The sequence below is a fragment of the Fusarium redolens genome (genome assembly GCF_020744475.1).
Source record: "Fusarium redolens strain MPI-CAGE-AT-0023 chromosome Unknown BKA55scaffold_11, whole genome shotgun sequence".
Taxonomy (NCBI): Eukaryota; Fungi; Ascomycota; class Sordariomycetes; order Hypocreales; family Nectriaceae; genus Fusarium; species Fusarium redolens.
The window spans coordinates 844,581-868,554 of record NW_025763674.1 but is presented as its reverse complement, the minus strand read 5'-3'; the positions used below and the strand labels follow the sequence as shown (position 1 = coordinate 868,554).

General features: G+C 50.0%; 4 protein-coding genes across 4 annotated transcripts; 2 read left to right on the top strand and 2 right to left on the bottom strand.

Moving 5' to 3' along the window:
* Window positions 1-336: 336 nt before the first annotated feature.
* BKA55DRAFT_81938 (uncharacterized protein) lies at window positions 337-2,564 on the top strand. Its single transcript, XM_046201642.1, has 4 exons — window positions 337-566; window positions 692-1,417; window positions 1,470-1,841; window positions 1,892-2,564. The coding sequence occupies exons 1-4, from the start codon at window positions 556-558 to the stop codon at window positions 2,472-2,474; spliced, it is 1,692 nt and encodes a 563-aa protein (XP_046047526.1). The 5' UTR covers window positions 337-555; the 3' UTR covers window positions 2,475-2,564.
* A 4,906-nt stretch (window positions 2,565-7,470) lies between these two features.
* Window positions 7,471-9,483, top strand: BKA55DRAFT_595456 (uncharacterized protein; the record flags this gene model as incomplete). Its single annotated transcript, XM_046195811.1, has 2 exons — window positions 7,471-7,530; window positions 8,059-9,483. The coding sequence occupies 2 exons, from the start codon at window positions 7,471-7,473 to the stop codon at window positions 9,481-9,483; spliced, it is 1,485 nt and encodes a 494-aa protein (XP_046047525.1).
* Window positions 9,484-11,167: 1,684 nt separating this feature from the next.
* BKA55DRAFT_81798 (uncharacterized protein) lies at window positions 11,168-13,958 on the bottom strand. The gene has a single exon (XM_046201641.1). The coding sequence runs from the start codon at window positions 13,770-13,772 to the stop codon at window positions 11,346-11,348; it is 2,427 nt and encodes an 808-aa protein (XP_046047524.1). The 5' UTR covers window positions 13,773-13,958; the 3' UTR covers window positions 11,168-11,345.
* Window positions 13,959-21,373: 7,415 nt separating this feature from the next.
* On the bottom strand, window positions 21,374-23,591 carry BKA55DRAFT_692110 (magnesium transporter NIPA-domain-containing protein; the record flags this gene model as incomplete). The annotated part of the gene is made up of 2 exons (XM_046199733.1): window positions 21,374-22,665; window positions 22,718-23,591. The coding sequence occupies 2 exons, from the start codon at window positions 23,589-23,591 to the stop codon at window positions 21,374-21,376; spliced, it is 2,166 nt and encodes a 721-aa protein (XP_046047523.1).
* Window positions 23,592-23,974: the final 383 nt, after the last annotated feature.

Genomic DNA, 23,974 nt, shown 5'->3' with positions numbered 1-23,974 from the left:
TTGAATTCACATGCTACATAATTTACCTCATTCTATCTATTTCTACGCAATATTTCAAAAGATGTTATAGCCTTAGCTGGTGGTGTTTTTGAGTCGTTATCCATCAAGCTTGACTGATCAGTACTGAGTAGGTACCTTGATAATCAGTGACAGTTACCATAGGTCACCAGCAAGTTCCATTGGCTTTTGTGTTACCAAGAGCAGAAAGCTAAGAAGATGCAGAGAGATGTGGCGTACCATAATATAATTAAATTTCAGTTTTCTCATCCGATATTCCCAAGCTGCCTGTCTGTGTTATAAGGCTCCATCCAATATCTATGACTTTGTGTTCATGCATTCAACCAGTGAGAGCGGCACATAATAAAAATGGGGCCCTTTATAGTGGCCGCGTGAAGACGCGCACCAAGCGCGCCCTGAACCTTTAGTTGAGGGTGCACTCAAATTTCAGACTAAACCGTGCCTTGCATTGTAACATATCGTCACCTCACAAGGACGACAATATCTTCTTGTCACAACATATTTCCACGCATCTAAAGCTTTCGCTCAGTCGCCGAAATGACTGCTATGTATGTAATTCCCAACAATTCCCCCTTTTCTACTCGTCACAGATCTTGAGCTTGCTCGATCCTTTGATGGCCCTCATAAGCATTGCCGCAGCAACAGCTAGCTAACAAAATCATCAAAATTGCAGCGAGAGCTTCGATAACATCTACTTGGACCTCTCCAAGGAGAGTGGAAAGTGCAGATTCGCCGAGACCGGTTTTGGATGGAAGCCTGCGGGCGGCGGCGATACCTTCACCCTCGATCATAACAACATTGCCTCTGCGCAATGGAGTCGCGCCGCCAAGGGCTATGAGATCAAGATCGTACAGCGCGCCAAGTCCGGCATAATCCAGCTCGATGGTTTCCAGCAAGAAGATTACGACCGCCTTGCGAAGGTGTTCAAGAACTGGTACAGCACCGTCCTTGAGAGCAAGGAGCATGCTCTACGAGGCTGGAATTGGGGCAAGGCCGAGTTTTCCAAGTCCGAGCTCACATTCAGCGTCCAAAACCGACCCGCGTTCGAATTGGCCTACTCGGAAATCGGAAACACCAACCTCGCTGGCCGCAACGAGGTGGCAGTAGAGATGGCACTCCCTGATACGGGTGCTAATGCTCAGCTAGGTGGTGCCAGGTCGAAAGGATCGAAGGCTGCTGCTGGTCGAGATCAGCTTGTCGAGATGCGCTTCTACATTCCTGGTGTCACCACTCGCAAGGAGGCTGAAGGAGAGGACGCAGGCAGTGATGCCGGTAACGACGAGCAAGAAAAGAATGCCGCTACTTTGTTTTATGAGACTCTGATTGACAAGGCTGAAATTGGCGAGACTGCTGGTGATACTATCGCCACTTTCCTGGATGTCCTACATCTCACGCCCAGGTACGTCCAGTTTTCTGCCTCTTTTGTACGCACGCTAATACATTATCTACAGAGGTCGTTTCGATATCGACATGTACGAAGCCTCTTTCCGACTCCGAGGCAAAACCTACGACTACAAGATTCAATACGAAGCCATCAAGAAGTTCATGGTACTTCCAAAGCCTGACGAGGTGCACTACATGCTTGTCATGGGTCTGGACCCGCCCCTGCGTCAAGGCCAAACGCGTTATCCCTTCGTTGTGATGCAATTTAAGAAGGACGAGGAAGTTACTATTGACCTTAACCTCAACGAAGACGAGCTCAAGAGCAAGTACCAAGACAAGCTGGAACCTCATTACGAGGAACCTCTCCACCAGGTTGTCGCCAAGATCTTCCGTGGTCTGGGTAATAGGAAGATTTCATCCCCTGCCAAGGACTTTATCACGTACGCCCCCCGTTTTCTGCTGCACGATAAAATTACTGACTCGCGTGCAGACACCGCAACCAATATGGCATCAAGTGTTCTATCAAGGCAAGCGAGGGTTTCCTCTACTGCTTGGAGAAGGCCTTCATGTTTGTGCCCAAGCCCGCTGTCTACATCGCCTACGAACAGACTCAATCGGTCACTTTCTCGCGCGTTAGCGGAGCCGTTTCAGCACTGTCGACATTTGACATCACAGTTCTTCTAAAGAACGGCGCCGGCTCATCTCAGTTCAGCAATATCAGTCGTGAGGATCTCAAGGCTCTTGAGAGCTTCTTCAAGCTCAAGGGTCTGCGGGTCAAGAACGAGATTGACGAGGATGCTAACCTCCTTGCTGCCGCCCTCGATCAGCAGATGGATGACTCCGAGGACGAAGTTGCCGCAAAGGCTGATCGTGGCTCCGCTGACGAGGATGAAGAGAGCGTGGACGAGGACTTCCGAACTGACAGCGAAAGCGATGTAGCAGAGGAGTACGACAGCGCTCACGAGAGCTCTGGCTCAGGCAGTGACGAGAGCAACGTGGATGAAGACGAAGAACGGGATGATGACGAGGAGGCGGAAGAGGAGCGTCCTAAGAAGAAGAAGAAGACAGGCTAAACGTAGCAGAGGCATGTGGTTACAGGGCGTCTATCGTTGAAGTGAGACACGTGAGTAGTTTAATGGGAGCGGGACTAGGAAAAACTCTTGGTCTTGGAGACTGAGATACCAAAGGCGTTCGGGCTAGAAAGACGATTTATCACTTCCACCTGGGTTCATGTAGTAGTAGCTTTCACCAATTACATTATTTCCGCTTTGACAGTTTGGTCAGCGAGCTGTCTCTCTGCACGACTCATGTTCAAAATAACTTTGCGGTGAGCATTGGTCATGACATCCATGGCATGGCACATATAGTAGACCAGGCTAGATCGATTGAGGCTAGATGAATTTAAGCATGCTTTACGCCTGAGTTTCTTATTATGTATGTGTATTCATTAACAAACTATGATATATCATCGAGTTGAAATAGCTTCGGATATCGCTTAGCCCGTAATATATCTGGTACAGGCTCGCAGTTGATCAAGTCATTCTGGGGTATTCCTTGTTCTCGTCACCTAGAGAGGGATACATTTGGATCGCCCGTCACTTGTCAGCCGCAAAGAGCTAGTGACGACTATTAAGAGAGCCCCCCATAAAATCTTATCGTCGGCTTTACAACGAACAGTCTAATTACCATCGTATCAGTCTTTGTTATAGTGCTCCCACGAGTGGCAAACAACGTACGAGTGCCAAGGCAAATACGTAAATAGGAACACTTGTGCTGAAGAAAAGAAAACATGGATGGATATTCTCCGGAAGGCTGGCTGCTTACTGTAGATCACGATCCTGCACTCGTGTGCGTTCCTGTACACCCAATGTGAGTTTTTGCTGATTCTATAGGTGGAGACGGATAGGTGTTGAACGTTCTCGGTTTGGCTCCGACGATCAGGGGTGGCCCTTGATCGGTGATGACAGGTTGAGAGGCTACTGCAAGCTGAGGTACGTAGAATTCTTACAATACCTCAGTTGGATGTTAGTGGTAGTTTGGCGAGTGATCTGATACTAAAGCCTCGTGGTGATGTTGATCAGCTCAATCAACCAAGATTTGGTGTCATGTAAATTGCCCTTTCCGGTAATAGTAACGAGATCCGAGGGGTAAAATTCAAGTCTCGTATTATTGGGCATATTTGGAGAAAAAAGGTGCCATTCAAAGGCCCAAGACCTTGTCGTTTAAGGTTTGGACAAAGATCAGATCAGCCGGGGCCAGGGGTGTAAGCGAAGTTTTGCTTCTGCCGAAGTTCAGCGCAATAAATGAAAAAGAAAAAATATTTTTCAGGTATTACCGCATTAGTATGTGACAGCTCACACGCTCCGGCTCCGACGTGGGTTCAAAGGGGGGGCCGTATCCGAGTCAGTGCATTGAAAAGGCCGGCGCCGTTCGTTGGGTCACCTTAAAGCTTGAGGATGTGTAATTGTCGTGTGAAGGATGGGAGACTGCAGATGAACATTTGTGTCAGCGACAATGCACGAGAGGGTTCTGACAACCTGAACGACCGGCTACTCGGCCTGCAGAACCGAGGATCAGGGGTACCTGGAGCATGGAGCGTGGAGGGTATCACAAAAAATACCTGGGTCCTATAGCAACAGGCCCCGTCAGTCAAAGAGGAGTTTGTTTGGGTCGAATATCCATGATCTGACCCTTCAAGGGTTCTTAGGAACCCTCGTTATCGCTGTCTTCTTGCAGAACAAGCTTTTGAGTTATAGAAAACGTTTTCTTACATGAGTTTAAAACGTAACTATGACTTGCTCGACCTGAACTGAATATGTGTAAGTGGCAGGGAAGTTGACCTGTCACGGTCTCTATAAATCCTTCATATTTTCAAGCAATTCCTTCAGTTTCCCTTCGACCACCTAGCTAACCTTCCAATTCTCTTGTCTCTTATGCTACATCCAACCTTTCTCCCAATCAGCTCCACACACAACGCGCACATCGTGTAATACCTGGCATGAAGAAGGTATCCGTTCTGCGTCGCACCTTCCCAAACACCATACTCCCCGTGCAGGACAGGGCAGGCGCAGGGTTGGCAGTTACCTACCTAGGCACAGTATCTGTCTGTGGCATCCAATCCATCCATTGTCCTAGGAAAGTGCGGCTGCCTTCCGAAATGACGCTTTTCTCTGTTTCATACGGTTGACTAATTCCGCCTGTATTTGATCCATCCCAAGAACCTTTCTTCACAAAGCAACTTACTCGCGGCCGAACGTAGAACAGGGCTGACTATGAGCTATACAACATTTCGATATGGATGCCAGGGCTGAGAAAGCCACACAAACTGTTATGCAAGCCCTACCACTACATAATCGATTGTCTGTTTCACAAGAGGAGAAGCAGCTCCGGGCGAACTGCACTTTGCATAGGTAGAAGGGGGATGTATTCCTTTTCCTTTTCCTTTCGGAAGTGATGTTGGCTTTCGTCCAACTACTCATCTGTACTATCTCGCTCGATGAGCATGAGTTGTTAACACTCTGCAGCATACTCAGTCCCGTTGGGGGGGGGGGGGGGGGGGGGGGGATGAAGGGGAAAAAAGGATGTCGCCACCGAAAAGAGGAAACAAGACCCAGAAACAGTGACGTCGAACAAAAGGGCTAAAAAAGACTACCGCCACGAAGACAGCAGCGATAGATGGCCATGGTTTAGCCCACAAAAAACCGTTGTCTTTCCCGTCCGTCATGTTCAATCCTAATGACGCCCCCCCCCCCCCCCCCAAACGACATATCAGCTCAACGGCCAACAACCACATCCGGCTCCATTAGTCCCCAATTCCCCTCGAAACGTCCTAGCTTCAGCATCCAACGTGAATACCTTTAGCCCAGGGTCCTCTTTTCCCAGGCATGGCATACATTTTCGTTGGGTGGGCTACAAGCTTGCGGCCCCCTCCCCCTGGTTGTAGCCAGCCACCCCCCCCGCTCCTCGGTTGCGAACTTGGATCAGACCACCATAATACAGACATATACATATAGAATTGTGGTCATTACGCGGTCTGATTTGGATGAGAGGCCATCCGTACCTGGTTGGAGTGTTCCTGTCAAAAATGCCAAATCAATGGAACCATCTAGTTACAGTTATCATCTCCGTGCTGCTGGATCCGAAACAACCGGGCCACGGTACGAAGTCATAGCAAAGTGAAGAAGCTCGTGGTATCGTCTAGTATCACGATGGCCATGCCTCAGTCACCTGGCCGTTATTCCCAGTATGCCCAGTGAGCTTCTCGACTTACGAGTGGTCCTTCTTTCGATGAGCCACCTGAACACCTGGACTGGTCGAGCTGGGACACTTGACAGAACAGACCCTTGGCTTTTATGAGATAACGGATGACTATCGTTCTTCTCTCTACGGTTTAGAATGGACAAGAGCCTTGTGGAGTGGCCCGGATAGCCTAGTTTAAGAAGATCCAGATCTGACCGCTCACAATTGTTACAACAATGTGATTCGGCATCGCGCCAAACTGACAGAACTCGGAGAACGGTACTGACAAGGAAGATATAGACGCCTCAAACATGCACCCTTCCGCGCTTGACATGTGAGCGGTAGGGCTTGTCAAGCCAAGATGTCCAATAAAGGCTGGATGGGCAAGGTCTCGATATGCCGATCACTTTACAGAGCACGAATGCCCGAAGTACCACTTACAGTCGGTCCCCGTCCCCTTCCCGGACCTAATCCCAGCCCCGGTTTCCAGTCTCCTCCCCCCAGAGGAGTCCACCTATTTCCAAGGTCCAATTCCAGCTCAGGTTTCCCAGAAGCTGTCCCCAAGTCCCCCTTTGGGCGGTAAAGGCGGGGGCACTGGCCAATTCGATTGTCGAGTTAATGCAAACACAATCAGGGCGTCGGCTTGAATCCACACATGGCTCCTCCATCATACAGCATTGGCTTTCCCACGGCCACGGATTCAAACCAGCCACATCTTCCTATTGGAAGCCTAATAGTTCACGTGGGGAAGGGAAGAGAAGCTTGTCTTGCTTTGACACAACACCATCAGGTTGCCCTATGTTATTTTTGACAAAACAGATCTCACCACATCCTACAACTAGGGCGAATGCGTGAGCACGCCAGAGTGTAGTCATCAAGGGCCTCGAACCATAATACCGCTCAGGCCTCGGGACAACGTTGGGTGTCCCCGTGACTAGTCACTCGACTCTTACAGCCTCAGGGGAAGAGGCGACAGACGGAGGAGGAGAAGGAAAGGGGCCGGTGGCCGAAGTACGAGAAAAGGGAAGACCACCACGAGGACAGGCAGTCGATAGTGCGGCTGAAGAGGGAACCTGTGAGTAAAGATGTGACGATCTGGGCAAATGTCACCCAACCCAGCATGTGCTCTGACGTTGACAATGGTGTGAAGCAGGTACGCGGAGCGGCAGTGAGGAAGAACTTGAATGCCGTTAGTGGAAACAAAAGGCACGGCCACTCATTCGCTCATCATCTGAGAAAGAATTAAGGGCCGGAAAGACATTCGATCCGTCACCTAATAGGTGACCGATTGTCTCGTGGTGCCGAGAAATCTCTTCGGTGGGGTGACATTTTATCTTGTGTTTGGTGGGAGCACGAGACTACCGTACAGCATCGCCCGTCCTGGACTGGAATAGGGCCCTCGATCTTCTAATTTGCTTGTTGGATGCGAATCGGCGTCCGTGGCGCTAGAACTATTGAGCAGGTTCTGGTGACGTCGAAGTCTGCGGCTTCAAATTGCTGTATAAGCAGTCGGGTCCCTTAAACCACCAACCTCCGTGGTGAAGTACGGTGCCGGCCACGGGCCCAAGCCGACTGAATCAACGGAAGTTGTTTATCAAGACGTTCACTGATCGAAGCTCGATCGCACTTCCACTCGACATCATACCCTGATCCTTAGATCACAAACGACGACCAGTTGCTATCAAAGTGGCAGCCAGAGCACGCCTGGTTGCATAGGCAAAAGCGATACCCGGCCCACTCCTCCAGACATCTAAACACAAGAGCCGGACGAACACTCAAGTGGCTACGCAGATCCAGACTTTGCTGCAGCCTCCGACTTCCAATCCCACCATGGCGGGGGATCATAACGAGGACCAGTCATTCTATGACTTTCTCATAGAAGAGCCAGAGGTACGTTAATTGGCGACGAGGCGACGAAGAAGAGTGTACTGCTGCCCCTTGTGCGATGTGAATTAAAGTTGAAGAGGTAAATTTGGCCAGTTGGAGATGATCCTGTCGAGGTCAATGCTCAATAGCATGTCATGGTTGCAGCAAAGCAGCTGAGACATGTCAACACCACGCATCAGGCCAGTGGCTGAGTCTCGATCCAACTGGTGTCCGTCTCTATCCCGTCTCTTCCGAAGAATGACTCGAGCTATTGAATCATGGTTTGTTGTCGCGCCCTGGTATTCAATGGTACCACAAAAAAGTTCGTTTTGAAGAGGCCAATTTTCGCAAAAGTTGCCTCGTCGAACGAGACGCAATCAATTCAGTAGCTCAGGGGCAAAAGAACCGAGTGGAAAAGAGACGAAGCGAATCGAGACCAGGAAGAGACGGTAGAGTGGCAATTTTGAGACAAAGAACAAGAGATGAAAGAGAAGAGTGAACAATTAGTGAAGACGGAATAAAGTCTAACGTTTGGCGTTTCCGTTGGAGCAGATGATAGCGCCGGCGCCACCCGGTCATTTCCCACATCAACAGCCCATTTCGTCGCCGAATCGAACCAGCCGCGATGCGCCGCCGCGGCCAGAACCGACCGAAATCGAGACCCACCACCACGCGAATCCAAACGCAAATCATCACTCGGGTCCGGTGACGTTACCGGGCCCGGTACTCGGAATGCAACTGCCGGGCACCGTTCCTGAATCGTCACGTGCACAATCACGCGCTCATCTTGAAATTGACCTCGATATCGACTTACACGCGCATGGAATTCATGGTCACGGCCATGGCCACGGAGCTCATTCAGCTCAGAGTTCGGCGGGCCTTCCACCCGCTGGGTTTGCAAGTCACATCCCTCCCGCTTCTTCTGGCCCAATGTCGATCGATTGGAACATGTACCATGTTCCTCCAAATTTACAGCTAAATCACCCTCAGTTTGATTTCGAGATCCCAGGACATATGGGTGTTGTTGGGCATTCGAATCATCTTTCACATGCGTCGACAGATCCGGCCTCGTTTTCGTACGGAAGTAATCTCGTTTCACCTTCAAGCATTCACCCGAATAGTGCCCACTTCGATACCGGCGTTCCAAGTCAATGGGACGATTCTATGAGCCATGATGCCAGCACTCCAAAAGTGCGGACCCCCGTTCATCATGTTGCCAGCAACCCTTGGGCCGAGATAGACGAACCTACAGGAGACAATAATGCGACACCTGCTTCTCGTCCACGAAAGACTCCTCGACCAAGACGGCAAAAGAAAGAGGCTCGCAAACTATCGGACGCTTCCCAGGGGGCTATGAGTAGCAGTACTGGTGGGACAGTACCTTCAATATCCGATGCTGCCAGTCCTAGTTCTGCGTCACAGAACAGTCGTGCCAGTATTGACTCCAAATCGGCGTCCATGGCCTCGACAGCATCGACAGCAGCCAGCCGTCAAAGCAAGCTCCGCAGTGCCTCTCGAACATCCAAAAACAGTCGAGATAAGCCCAACGATACTCCCGAAGACCGTCGAACCCGAGCTTCTCATAATCTCGTCGAAAAGCAATATCGAAACCGCCTTAATGCCCAATTCGAATCTCTCCTCAGTGCGCTGCCCGAACAAGCCCGTTACGGGGACAGCGGCAGCGGCAATGGAAATGACGATAACGAATCCGACCATGCGAATGATGCTGATAGACGTGTCAGTAAGGGCGAGGTGCTTGAAATGGCTCGGAAGCATATTCAAGCGCTAGAACGTGACAGAAATCAACTCGAGCTCGAGAACCTTGAGCTTCAGGGCAACCTACGACGACTCAAAGAATCAAACTCCGAAAGCGCAACATCCTCGTCGGGCCAAGAGAATTCTGTCGAGCCCGACACAAATAAGGATCACAAGAGGGAGAGGGATGATGATGATGAGAATGAGAATGAAGGCTCTTGACGAACGACAGTGGATAGGTATAGAGAGGCAAGAGTTGGACACTGCATACGATTTCTTTGAGAATCGGGCTCCTCAAACGATATGTTCATGAACGACTATCTGTTTGATAAGTTTACATCTCTCATTCAACTCTGTCACACCCTCTTCTATATTCTTCTTTTGTTTGATTATCCTTTGGCTTGCTTCATTTGTTCGCACAGCATGTTTACCCCATGAAATTCGTTGGACGTGGACACTCTTTACCCATGCGCCTTATCACCAGATGCCCCATCGATATTTGCTTTCATGTTTTAGTCCTCAAGTTTTGGCAGATTCAAAAGGGGTGTGGCACTCAAACAGTATCACGAATGGAAGTGACTCTGTCCTTTCATGTGTACTTGTTCTATATGATTGGTTGGCCTTGTGTGTTTGTTTTGATATTCCTTTTACATTCTCTCACTTAGACATGTATGTTTGTTTGTCCTTCTTACACCTCCTCACCTCATTACCCATACCATACTTTGTTTCAACTCACGACTCACATGACACCAAAGCCTCAACACCCCACAACAGATAGAGACATGGGTTTGACTTGATTGGACTGGACTGGACAGATGTTGCATGTTACATCATGTTGCCACGCTTTTTTACTTGAATCTTCTTTGTCTACATTGACTGCGGAGCATTGGGGTTCTACAAAGGGACTCTGCGGTTTAGTGTTGTATATTGAGCAAGCAATGGAGGAAGGGCAGAAGGAACAAAGACTTTAGAAAACGGGAATGGGAATGGGAATGGGATAAACATGACTTTTGGGCATGGGCTATATGACACTGGCTTCTCAGAGACATGTCTACCTATAATCAAGTTCATGGAATAGACTTATGGTTGCGGTTTGAAATTCATTCCACAATTATGCATGACAAGCATCTTCGGTTGACCTCCATAACTTGAGCGTACACTGGCTCTACCTTGAACAAACTAAACAAGAGTCGAAAACTTATCTTGGACAGCTAAATCAGCCGGTGTCATGAACAAGACGTTGACGTATACTCTTTGGTTCCTGAATCGTCTTGCGTGGTCTGAACCACTACATTCACTGCGACCCCTGACGAATAACATGCAAGGATTCATACGCTGACATCATCTCAAGGAATGCATGGTAATTTTGAGTTGTTCAATAATAGGTTGGTCACTTAGCATATAGAACTGCGAATGTTTGGTTGTTAAGCTTTAACATTTTTTTTAGTCATTTTTAGTATATCTACAAAGAGCAAAAGTCTCAAAGTCAGCGCGCTTGGCAGAAATGCATTTTTGGCCGTGGTGCCGGAATGTTGTACAATATAGCTTACTGCTATGTGCCGCTGATTTTTGTCTAAAAGTTCATAAATCCATCACTCATCAGAACTGGAAATCTCGAGCCAGTTTGTTCCCAAAGGTCTCTCGTACAGAGTTGGACCTCATTCTCACCCATTGGCCGACCCCCCAGTGGCCGACTCCGAATAGCCATTGCAGTAAAGATAAAAAATAAATAAAAACACACCCAATGCCTTGTTTAGCTTTTGAGTACCGCCCCCAATGCCCTGAACTGCTTTCTGCAGATCAAAAGTACGCCTTAAATGACCTGGTTGCCGGAGGCTGAAGGTCGAGGCCCGAAAGCCGGACCATAGGACCAAGTATAGAATGCCTTTCGTGGCGAAGCTCAAACCCGTACAAAAGAAATCCGACCATGGGTTGACATACCCAGGAGCACAGTGTCTTGTATAAAAGCAGTGTGAAAGCGACGTACGCCGTATGTGAGAGAGATATGAAACGGAAATAAAAAAGCTGCCCCAAGTGTTGAGGTCGAAAACAGGTAACAAATAACATGAAGCGATCAAATCATTTCAGATACGATCGCCATTGCCCTTGGCGTATGTACGAGGAAATAGGGCATATTGGCCCACAGGAGGGGCCTGAGTGCTTAGACTTGTTGTTCTAGCACGAGGACGTCGGGTCTTGGGAACCTCGACAGACTTAGTGTTGTTGGGGATATCATCCCTGACGATAGACTCGCTTGCATGGCTCTTGTGGTGAGGCTTCTTGGTGATAGGCACCGAGGGGAATGGTGTGAGCTCAGGGACTGTGTCCTTCTCGGTGGAGGCAGGAGGAGTCGTCTCTTCTTCGTCGCTATCATCGAGTGATTTGATGATCTGCGACTCGCGGATTGTGTTGTTTGACTCAACCCACTTGTTCAGTGACGTGCTGCTTGTGAGACGAGTCAGGTTAGTCCAGGTGGAGTTGGTAGAGACATGACGCTCTCCAGTAGAGTCAGAGAGGGATGTAGAGTTGGTAGCAGTAGTGGAAGTGCTTGCGCGCTGATGAGACATTTGAAGAGAGGTGTGACTGGCAGCGTTGCTGACATCCTCATAGGGGTGGTTGCGGTCAACGATACCATGAACCACATCATCCTCACCCGAATAGCTCTGTCTCTCGGTCTCGTTGAGGAGCATCTGTTGATGGTAGTCACCAGGAATGAGTAGCGAGGGAGACAAGGTGAAGCCATATGACTCCTTGAAGCTGGATGCTCGAGAGTCACTTCGACAATGACTAAGATTGGACGGTCGGTGGACCTTGTCACTGCGAGGGAGTGAGAAGTTATTGGTCACTGCGACTCCCGTGCTTGGGGTGACGGCCTCGAAGGCACTCTCCGGCGAAGCCTGACTAGCTGGGCTTAGAGCCGGCATATCAAAACGGGACGCGGAAAGCATACCGGGAGACGACTCAGCGGTGCCAATGGTCGGTAGCTCCCTCAACTCATCGTCTTCAAACAAAGCCACTTGAACTCCAGGTGCCTGTTCTCGTCCACCTTCCAACGATGGTCTCTCCCACTCGTAATCGAAGTTGGCATCGGCCTCGTGTTCGTAACAGTAGTCGATGTCATCCTCCCAACTCTCTCTGATGGAATGAGCTTGGCCGTTGGAGTGTCCAGCACTGTGTTGGGCAGCATCATTCTCGAGAGTCTGGGATCCCCGAAGAAGAGGAACCGATTGGCTAGCACGAAGTGACAACCTGGTGCTGGTGATACTCTTTGGTGATCGTCCAATGTTTACCGTATGTTCTTCCTCCTCTGGCACATCTGGCAATGGTGGCTCATACGTTGCGGCTACGGGAAGTGGCCATGCTGCATCATCGGGGGTAGTAATCGCATGCGAGAATCGATGATCGTCTACTGGCAATACTGCCTGTTCAGGGGCCATGGCATAACCATGAGATGTTGCTGGAGGTCGCTCCATGATCTCACTAGGGCTGAAAGGTTGAGGGTGTCGGAACCCACCACTCGTCAGTGGACGATCAAACCTTGCCATTGCAAGCGCGTCACCATCTTGCAGGCTGGGTTGTCGGCTTGAGCCTCTTGGGGGTGGAATAGGGGCACCCAGAGTAGGAGAGTGAAGTGCCTCAAGCGGAGGAGGTCTTGGGGGTCGGACTGGCCGAGGTGGGCTGGTACGGAGCTGCTCCTGGGATCGAGCATGCTTGATCAATCGGCGTGGAAGGTTAGAGGCTCTTGAACTACGGGGAGATACTTCGTGTTCGACAATGCGGTCTGTGTAGAAGTTGGGTTGAGGGTGCTCCTGTCCGGGAGTACGTGAGGCTGAGTTGGCTACCTGTTCGCGTGGAGTATGCGTCACATGTTGAAAGTTGAAAGGTCCAGATATCTGAAGCTTCTTCTGTAGGGCTGTCTCGTCGCGAGATGATTTCCGGCGAGCAAAGATAGTAGGCATGATGGCGTCCTTGAAGGTGGTCAAGGAAGTTTCGCTGCTCAATTCAGTCGAGTACAATGAACTTCCCGATGAGCTCTGGGCACTGCTCTCACGTCTCGAGCGTCCTGACTTGCTTGACTTTGCACGGCGATGGAAGATGTTCTTGCCCAATACTTGCACACTGTCGGGTCGGTCTCGAGAAGAAGTTCCGCTAGTCGTAGATCGTTGGGACGAGTGCCGAGTGATGCTCATGTTTTCGAATCCCTGTTCCCATCCTCGCTCACTATTCACAAAGGACGAAGACCCAGACGATACAGCCCGGTGACCTCGATTAAGGTGAGACGCATGTTTCATCTGCTTGCTCAATTGGCGAATTCTCTCGGGTGATGGAGGGCCCTCTATGGCTGGTACCAGGTATTCGTCCAGATCGATGGGTGACTGTCGGGTGTGGGGAGATACATCGCGGTAACCATGAATATCGTTACTGGCATTGGCTTGAGCATTCTGGTTCGCATCGCGCCTGGAACGATCCGACTGGTATTCTGAGTAATAAGGCATTGTAGCAGCCCACATGATTACACAAGGCCTCCAAGAGGAGGGCGACGTCGGAGCGTGCCCTGTATGTAAACAATGCCTGGCGAAACTGGCCTATTCCACAAATTCTTGTTGTTGACTTAGGCCAGGCAGGGCAAGCAAATAAAGTAAGGAATGGAGTAAGTGAGACCTAAAAGAGAGACTTGGTGTAGGGCAGATCAGATGCCATAAGGTTTCAAACATGTATCGAAATGAGGGGTGGGAAAGGTCATCGGGAGATCAAACAACAAAATTATAAGAATGAGGATGCAATGTACATATAAGTTAACAAGATGAGCAAGAGATTGATGCAATCTTGGGGCAAGGCAACTTGTACCCTCCCAAAGATTAGACAGGCCCTAGGAACTGGGGCTAAGGGAGACTAGGGCGGTGGTAAGGGGGGACCCTCGACAGGGCTTCGAGTGGGTTGGGTTGGGCTGTCCCTGGCCCGTCTCGACGGACACAAGCCCCGGGAATCTGGGGGGTTTTCCTTCTCTGCAAGGCCCAGTCTGGCCGGGATAGTCCAGGTAGGATATATGCAAGGATGTATCGATCAGGCAGACTTGAGTGTCGGTACCGCAATGCGTACTGTGCGAGTCTGAGTGTGTGTGCCTGTGTCTGTGAGTGCGAGTGCATTTCCGTAACCGTAACCTCAGACGATGCTGGACTCGTCGTAAGGCGACATGAGGTCCGTGGTGGTGCCATGGACAGAGACCAAGTGGGTGCAAGATGTTTGACCATCAGTGAGTGTTAGCTTGTATGTCAGGTTAAGACAAGAGGAAACGACGCAAGCAGTTACACAGACACGACGAAACGCGGTCAAGCAGAGAATGAAGAGGTCCAAACAGTCAGAAATGGCCTGCAAACTTTTCACATCCACAGAAGCAACTATGAACAAGTGGATGTTGACATAACGATGCGATGGGTCGTTATGCGTGCGTCAATGTGCAGGTTTTGCTTTCTCAACAGCTTGAAACAACGGCAAGAGCTCAAAGCCAAAGCAAAAAAAGAAAGAAGGAAAAGTCGGTCTCTGCAGTTGGGTTAGTTGGTAATGACAACGCAGCAATAAGCCGTGGAATCTGGGCTCTGTTTCTTTCTCGGCTGTGCGTCGTTCAATACACGATATCTTGCGATTCAACTGAGCTCGTGCCAGATAATGACATTGGGTTCCGGCGCCCGGTTTGATAGACTTTCTGTCTTCAAGATTTACTAGCAAAGCTTCTGAGGCCTCAGTGCGATACTTCGACAGAGCACCAAAGCCTGTTCCCTGTTAGCTCTGCTCTATGTCAGTAGCTTTTGTGGGAGCCAGCTCCATGAGCAATGCAGGAACGAAGTCATAGCCACTCCGCTTGGTCAGGATGACGAATGAACCCACAGAGCAGGTTACGTACTTGGCCATTGACATCGTGGGGAGTTCTGGAGACTGGAGGTGACATGAACACAGTGAGCCGGCCCAGTCAAGTTAGTATTCAGACTCATTGATCAATCGATATGTTATCTAGACCCTGTAGAAGTGGACATGAACAGAGTGTAACTGGGGGATCCTTTCATTCAAAATCGGAGGGATCTAATGAAAGTTTGAAATTACTTACCGAGACCTTGACATGGCAACACTTCACAGAAGACATGCCATAGACCCAGAAGAGAAGGGATCGGTGAAAACTGCAAGGGTCTTCTCACCCAGCCCTTCTACCCCACTGCATTTCCATCCGTATATTCGGAGCCCTTGGGACACTCGCTTCATGCTTCCAATGCATAGCTTCATGGTTCTCTTCATTCTCATTTACGCTGTGCCGTTTCCATGCCTTCGACTAACCCATCGTCTGCGAGACTTGCAATCTCAAGGATGCCACAGCAGCTGCGTGTTCATTCACGCACCATGTTATCGTTTTGGCTTGTTTGAGAGGACTGAATTTGAGAGCAGGGCAACAGATGACGCGCTAGCTCAAGACCCTTTTTGCGGGTCATCAGAAGAAACACGTCCGGCGTTGCAAGCTCTGGAAGCCCACTAAACATCTTGTGGTTCGTTTTAGCGTCGGGGATGGCGAGGATGATACAGACCGTGGCCAAGGTTGAGCAATGACCATATCTGCAGATTGCTTCATCTTCTCCTAGTTTAAGGAGATTCCTTGCTGTGGAGGATGACCACTGGTGGTTTTGAACAAGATCTAGCTAAAGGCATGGTTCAAGCATGTCTATCATAATCAGCCCAGAAAACACGTGGGATCAGGACGATGAGGTCTGCTTTGAAACGCGTGCAATGCCTTCCCGTAATCATAGACCAGATAACGATTGGCGATGCAGCCATTAGTTCAGATTGAAAGCTTGCTCTCCAAGCCATGAAATCCATTGAGTTGCTTGAGTCAAAAGCTATTGATAGGAGGAGATTGCTGGTTCATTTCATTTCATTGGATGCGCCATAGTGTTGCCAAGACCAGTCTTGATATTGATGAACTACAGTCTCATTTCTTTGCTGGAAGGGCGGCAGAACACTCATGGACTGTTTTTAGACGTCTATGACCAGAGAACGAGATTTTCTCATGTCGTAGAACTCTCACCTAACCCAACGAGAGATAAGGCCCGATGGAGAGAGAATCAGAAGTCTAGGAGCTAAGCAAGACCGAGCTAGACTGGCTGTTGCAGCACACAGACGGCGTGGCACCCAGCCTGAGCATTGAGGTGAGCTTTGTGCACAAATGGCACCGACGCGTACAATAGTAAAACAGCAATAACAACAAGAAAGGGAACCAACGGTTGCTCAGGCGTCTTGGTTCTGCCCTGACCCGCTGCGCTGGGACGGGCTGTGGGACGACGGACGCGTGGTGGGCTTTGCAAGACACTGCGCCGTCGAAGAATCCGGGTTTGAAAAAGGAAGATCGGCTCGTGGATGACGCGGAAGGGCAGCCGGATGAGCGAATATGATGAGACAAAAAGCTTGATGCCGATGCGACGAAACAGACGCGGTGAATCTTTTTCTGGGACATTGCCGCGACCTTGTTGGCTCTTCCCAGGCCTGCGAGTTAGTGTTCCAGTCTGGGAGGGGTCAATAACGGAGGGAACCAGGGCCCTGCAGTAACGTGCAGTAGCGCCAGGGCCAGGATTCCTTTACCCTTCGTGGTTAGCGGTCAGGGGTAGGAGTGCCGGGGCCTTGAGCGAACACACACTGAGGCCATCAAGAACGTGCGTGTAACAGAACTCAGCTGGGGTTCGGGAGAGCTTTGATTTCCAACTCCTGCTTGAATCGCGCGTTGATGCGTAGGGACGATATGGCCCCCTCTGTCTCGATTAACTCATCAGGGGCCCAGGAACTGATCACGCTGATGACCCAAGTGGCATCTTGCCCCTGTTCCGAGCTCCACAAGAAGCTGCGCCAGTTGTTGAGCTAAGGAAGACGTACAGAGCGTACTGGGCAACAGCATACGGATGTTTGCCGCCACTGATCCTGGGGCTGTAGGAGCTGCTTTGGGGGCTTGATGACCCGAGACGCTAAGGCTGGGCTTGGGTAGCTTTGAGACTGTTAGCGGCTGTTAGACGGAGGCCAGGTGGCGCCAGAAGCCGCGATGGAACCTTCGATTCTCAACATCGTCACGATATGGTTTTGCCGTTGAAAGCCAATATGCAGATTATGATGAGAATGGCGCGATAATCGAAACGACGAAGTGAATGAAGGGAATGTCGAGAGAATACTGGTGAGATGCAATAGCTCGGGTGTTGATAAAGTTGCCCATGCCCAGGTTCTTCCCGTCCATGAGATGCCCTCCATTATACCACTCACCTCAACTCCCTTGCACTACCTACCCTACGGGTTTCCGATTGATGGAAGCAAATAGTTAAATATGTTAATTAACTACGTTACCTAACTATTCAAGAAGGTGCGTTTGAGCTTATCTCTCATTAAAGCTACCGACCACCCTGTCAGTGAGATATCTAATAGGGCAGTCGTGTCTCGTTATACGCGGATGGTCCCGATCTTTTGACTCCGGGTACACTTTTCCATGCGCATACGATAATTCCTCACTGACCCCAAAAGTCCCTTGAATGTACCTGGCAATTGCGTAAAAGCTGCATCCCAGCATGAGGTAAGCAACCAGGTCAGTACAAGTATAGTGATTGGTCACGAGAGTTGAAATCACCAGTCACACTCTGACCTATGCAATTAAACTGCGCCGTATTCCTTCATGCTTCGATGAAGAATTTTGGGGAATTCATCTTGACATGCACCGGATAATCAGAGCAGATTAACGCCACTGACGCAAGCAATTGCTTCATTTTAGCCGATGTCTGTCAGGAACGGTGGCAGGATCAGGAACAGGCACAGAACATCTATCTGCTTACCCTCCACTAACAAGTCAAACCGATGCCTTACCTAACGAGGTAGGTTCTTCCAGTGATCGTTGGTGAGATTGACGAATTCGCTCACTGGCAGGCGGGAGCTTTACTGCTTTAGCTATTTCTTACATTCAACCTGGCAGACCAGGGACCCGGAATTTGTTGACATTGGCATCATGGATGTCAAGCATTCGGAATGACAGAATCTGCAGCGCGGGGGAGATTGAGGTCTTTTCTTTGACAATGATCATCGACCTACCGCACTTGGTTAAAATCTACATGAGTCCCATAGATTGAGTACACCGATGAGGAGACGTGCTTCTGAAGGAATACGTCCCCGGTGAACTTTCATGTTGTTGGTTGTTGTTGATGGAGATACCTACCTGATGCAGTAACACAACATCTTGCTTATGCTCTTGAATCTCCTGATACTGAGGGTTCCCATGTTAACAGTCCATCCTGAATACTACATACATACTAGGCCTTTGCTTTTGAACAAGTATTCCTCCATTGTCCAAAGAGGAAATGCTTGCTTGGTTTGCTGACTGTGCTGCACCTGTCAATCAGTAAAGCAGCCAATCGGCGGAGAAAGGGCCGCGATGGGCCGCCGACGACGCCTTCATCACTTGCAGTCTTACACCCGACCCTTGCCCTTGTTCTGCCCTGCGGAAGCTCGCACGCGGTGCCTTTTTACGGCATCGGAAGCCCTTGCAACAACCTTTACTGAACCAACCAAACCATGGAACATTGCGGATACCCTCCCTCACCCGTTTACAACGGCCACCCACAGACTTGGGCTCAAGCCTGGGTTCAAGATGAATGCTGTACTGACTGGCTGGACTCTGCTGTACCGCACACGAGCATACGGTACATCAGCGCGGGTATGCGCATGTTGCAGTCCCAAGGCCCGAATTCATCCATTCTCTCAGAGCCAACACCTACACTTACAACGGCTAGACAGACAGACAGACACAAAGTCAACTTAGCTGCTGCACATGTGCGACCACGGAATGTACGACGTCGAAATTCATGCAACCCCCGGACTGTAAAATAAGTCGGTGTGACTATCTCTGTCGACCATGCGCATGCCTGCGTGTGAATCCTCGGTCCTTGCAGCTGAAAACGCAGTCAACCTTGGAACGCAGGCAGGTAAGGGCGGCTCATTGATGTTTTTCTTTCTTTTCTGAGGGATGCTATTAGGGTTCGTACTATGGATATCGATACGACAGAACACGACTCCGGTGTACGTGGAAGCGGATACAATATGCAGAACAGTGGAACAATACATATGTAGGTACGGATACAGAGGACCTCAAGGGAAACAAGCATCAACCCTTCATTGGCAAACCTTGATACAGTGTGACATCTCCAGCCTCTGCCTGCGGTAGGGAATAGGTAGTAGACAGACTGTACGGAGGTATTGTCACCGATCTCTTCGTGGGGATCGGGAACCCAAGCTCACTCACCCACCCGATACCGATCACCCAGTTCTTTCCACGAGAGTTGGCCGGATGTTGAGCCTCTCAACCCTTGCATTCCGGGTCTAGGCATTGATATTCAGTGGAGGATTCACTGGAGAGTTCTGTTATTCCTGGCCTGCCCGTCGTCTCCTCGGCCCTCTGGCCCTTCCTTCCCGCCGCTAAAGAGGCCTGTCAGTTGTTGGTTGTTGGAGGTTTAGCGCCGGGGAATCAATTCTCGTCTTCCGTCGCTGAGTCTATCGGCCTCATTTGTTTCTTCCTTAGGTTCCTTCAGTGTGTTTACTGCATCTTATGCTGGTCAATTCAATTGCCGCACTTGAAAGCAACTGTCACATTATCTTGGAAATGCATCTTTACAAGCCAACTCTGCAAGGAAGACGATCTTGTTAACTCTGGATACCTGGGCCCTGTACTCCCTACCCAACAGCTCAATTTTTAGTAACTTTGCTAGTCTGTAGCTGTCTGTTCCTGAACTCAAAGTGCCACGTCCCAAAAATTCAAGGGCAGGGATCTCGTTTACTTCCCTGGTCCTCCAAGGCCAAGATAATGGGATCTGGGCCTTGAAAACAGGCCAGTCTAACTGTCTATGCTGCATGGCATCAGAGCTACCTACCTGTCGGTAAATGAACAATCAGTCTCTTGGGTCGCCCATCCATGAATGCCTGTAACTATGTCCCAGTCCCAATTTAGAGCTTCTTGCAGAGTGCAGACAGATATCAGACAGCTAACCATTCGCTAACAAACTCAATTCCGAGGTTGCGCAAGACGTTGGAGACGGACACATGCTATCCCTCGCTCTTCTGCTCCCTCCTGGCAGCGCAGCCCAACGTTCATGGTTCACAAGCTCGGAAGCACTACGACTTAGCTTAGCTTGCGAGTAACCTACAGGGCCACAAGAGCTGATCGTATCCTAATTGGGGTCTTGTAGCCTCGGAGAATACAACACCTCCCCCTGTCAGGCTAAACGGGAAAGGGGCCTTTTCTTCTCGTGGCTTGGTCTTAATGTTTGACACTTTTGCAACTTACAAGACACCATTCGGCGAATATCCGCCTGTTTGTATTACGCATAGTTACACGAACTACCTATACCAGACCTACCAACCCGTTATACCTACTAGCTACTATCTATACTCACCTACATATGAGATAGGTGCTACGGCTGCATGCATAGATGCGTTGAATATACATCGTTCTCAGGCACTTGCTCCGCTACCGTTCCTCCTCAAGACCCCTTAGCGAAGCTGAAGCAGGGTACCATGATAGGATAGCACAGTGCCTAATCTTATGATCTTTTTCAATGCGACGCGAGAAGCGAGTTCTAATGTTTCAGCCAATTACGGCACTTGTCACATTTCCATCACGATCGACAAGAACAACATCCGACTGTTTCGTTTCAGGACTAGGCGCCCAGTCGCTAACTCACTGAATCCCAAGCTTAAAGACATCAAGTAAAATGATGGTTCAAGATAAGAGACGGGAGAGAAGAGACGCCCCGCCATTGATCACCCCGAGGCTACCAAATCCCCCTGTCCAGCTCCGGTTCAGGCGTGTAACTCCAAGGCGAGCGAATATCCATTGGATTCTAAACATGGAAGCAATACAATGCTGCTAAACATATGCTATCCCAGAAACTGAGCTAATCTCATCACCCCCTACTCTAAGACCCAAACGCCAACGCTAGAAGCCTGGACAACGAAATGACTCCGGTGCCAGTAAGAAGAGTAATGTGCTAACCAAGGCCGGCTCGCAATGTGTATGTGTTTGCATAAACATGATTATTAGATGCTCCGCGTATTATACTTCTCGGCAATCCCCTTGACGATCCATCCGATCTTGACCCGGGGTAGCTCCTCCTGTTGTCACATCTTCGACGTCGCTCGCGAAATAGCCATCATGGCGCTTCTTGCGCTGGACGCCAAAAAAATCGCCTAGTGTGTCACTAACACTACGTGACCGCCGACGCACCAGATCGTCCTCGCCTGCAGGCCCCTCAGCCTCGTCTAAGGCACTAGGAAGATTTTCCACTGATACTGGGGCTGCTGATTGTGCGGGGAGCGTGTTCGACCGGGAGTTGTTCTCGGGATCAGCATTCTCATCGTCTTCGTTAAAAAACAGCCCGGCACGGATGGTGGAGCGTATACGACGCATCGAGGACTGGCGCACACTCGGGTCGTCAGACGCGCGCAGAAAGGCGTCCTTGACTACAGCTGTTACTGTTGACGATAGAGGAGACGGGGAGATGAAGGTCCTGGGTCGGTTCCCAGTACCACTGGGTTTCGAAGGACTAGCCTGAGGCCGTGGGAGAAGCGAGCCATCACCAGCTAGAGTATCTCTCATCGGTGTTGTTGGGTGGGAGGCAAACGCCGCTGAGCCCGCAGCCCCTGGTGGCGCAAGAACAGAGTCCGTAGAGTACGCCCTAACGCCTCTTCCCGGTGGCGTTGACGGTCCTCCAAAATCGTTCCAAGGGAAACCAGAAGTCATAGTCTCCTGGCCTGGGGACATCTGAGTACTCAAAGCCTTAGCTGATGGAAGATTGTTGTCCTGGTGTGGTGTAACCGCCGCTACCGAGGCTTTCTGTGCATCAGGATAGTTAAGACCTGACAGGTGGCTGGACCGTCGTGATTGTGATTTGGGGGTAGAAAACCCCTGGCCATCTTGGTAGGACGCGGTACCATTCCCATCCTGGTTTGCAAGACCTATAGTATCCTCAAAATCATCGTCCTCGGACAAGACTTCGTCGTCATCATGGCTTTGCTCACGACCGCTGGTAATGAGAAAGACGCCGAAGAAGGTAAGGAGACAACCTCCTACAAACTTGGTCGCCTGTTCCGCATTCGTTCGTTCGAAATCGCGGTAAAGGACGGCGCTTCCAATAATCACACATAGCGTGAACATTACGAATTGGATCGGTATGACCTGGGTCGAATCGAAACGTTGCAGCGCTTTGTTGACGTAGCGAATCTGCATGACAGCCGTCCCAAGTAGAATAACGATGAGAACGTAAGTGACAGGAGTTGTAAAAGCACGCCAAAGGGTGGAAGACAACATCGACGAAACACCTTTTGTCGCAAGGGCAGTGTAGCCGCCTAGATTCACAGTCAGTGTCTGCAGAGTGAGCTTCTATCCCGTGTCACATACCAAACAAACCAACAAGTCCCAGGTCGATAAGAATCGTTCGTCTTCCGTACCTGGGACTTGCCCACATCAGGACCAGGATAAGAAATATGGTCACGGCAAGGTATATCTCAAAAGCCAATGTAGTGATCGCGTCCCATACGTCATGAGGGTTCAGCTTGGTCTCCTCTTGCTTTGCACTCAGAACAACAGTAACAACACCACCTACAGCAATGACCACACCCCAGAAATCGCGTTGTCGGAACTTCTCGTGGAACATGGCGGGCGCAATAATGCAGTTCGATATCAAGGCGACGACTCCAAGAGGAGAGACAATCGAAGCGGGGGCGAAGCCATATGCGAGAAAGTTGCCCATCTCGCCAAGAGTAATAAGAACTTGACCCAGCCACCAGTACGGAGATTTGAGATATGATGAAGACGTATCATCCTCTTTGCTATCGGTGCTCTCCGATGCCTCAGAGTGAAAAGACCCGGCCAGTGGATCAGTTTCACGGCTCTCGTCCATGCGATTTCCCTCATCTGTGCTTGTTCCGTGACCATTTTGATACCCAGTTCCATTGCTACCTCCCCCAATGGTGCCGTATGAGCCACCATGATCTCCAGGATGAGGGTGCTTCAATGCTTCTTTCGCCCTTTTCCGGTTCCTACTCCGTTGTTTATGAAGTCGAATATGTGCGTATCTCTGAACATTCAGCGCAAGAGCAATAAGTATGTTGCCCACAATGGCTGTGACGATACCGATAAGTGAGGACCACTCCTGTATTTTATCGCCGGGTTTGCCGGAATCGCCGTGATGAGAGGAGGTATTGGAGGCGCCTTGCGCCCAAGAATCGACAACCATTGATGGCCATGGCGGTTCGACATTGGCCTGCCGCATCGTCGGGCGCGGGAGAGATGTACGACAGTTTCTGAAGAAATTCGCGACGGTCGGTAACAAAAATTAGGGCGTAATAATTAGACAACGTCGGAAAATTCGGAGGATCGGTCACCGGGAACGGACAATAAGATGACCGAGCTTAGACGGATAAAGCGTGATTGACGTCGTGGTGGAGGAATCGATAGTGTCGGTTTGGTAGTAAGTAATTAAGAGTATCATGGGGGCAGCGGATGGTCAGTAGCAAGCTGCGTCGTGCAGTACATGGCCAGCCGTCGCAGACGGAGGAGATGACGATATACTGATGATGATGATGGCGATGATTTTTAGGAAGAATTCACCAAGAAACAGAAGAATAATGTCTCAAAAGACAAGACAGAATCTTG

Excerpts from the sequence above, each read along its gene's own strand:
- BKA55DRAFT_81798 (XM_046201641.1), bottom strand. The coding sequence starts at position 13,772 with ATGTGGGCTGCTACAATGCCTTATTACTCAGAATACCAGTCGGATCGT.
- BKA55DRAFT_81938 (XM_046201642.1), top strand. Across the intron at positions 1,418-1,469 it reads GTCCTACATCTCACGCCCAG|AGGTCGTTTCGATATCGACA; the intron begins GTACGTCCAGTT and ends CATTATCTACAG. Across the intron at positions 1,842-1,891 it reads CCTGCCAAGGACTTTATCAC|ACACCGCAACCAATATGGCA; the intron begins GTACGCCCCCCG and ends ACTCGCGTGCAG.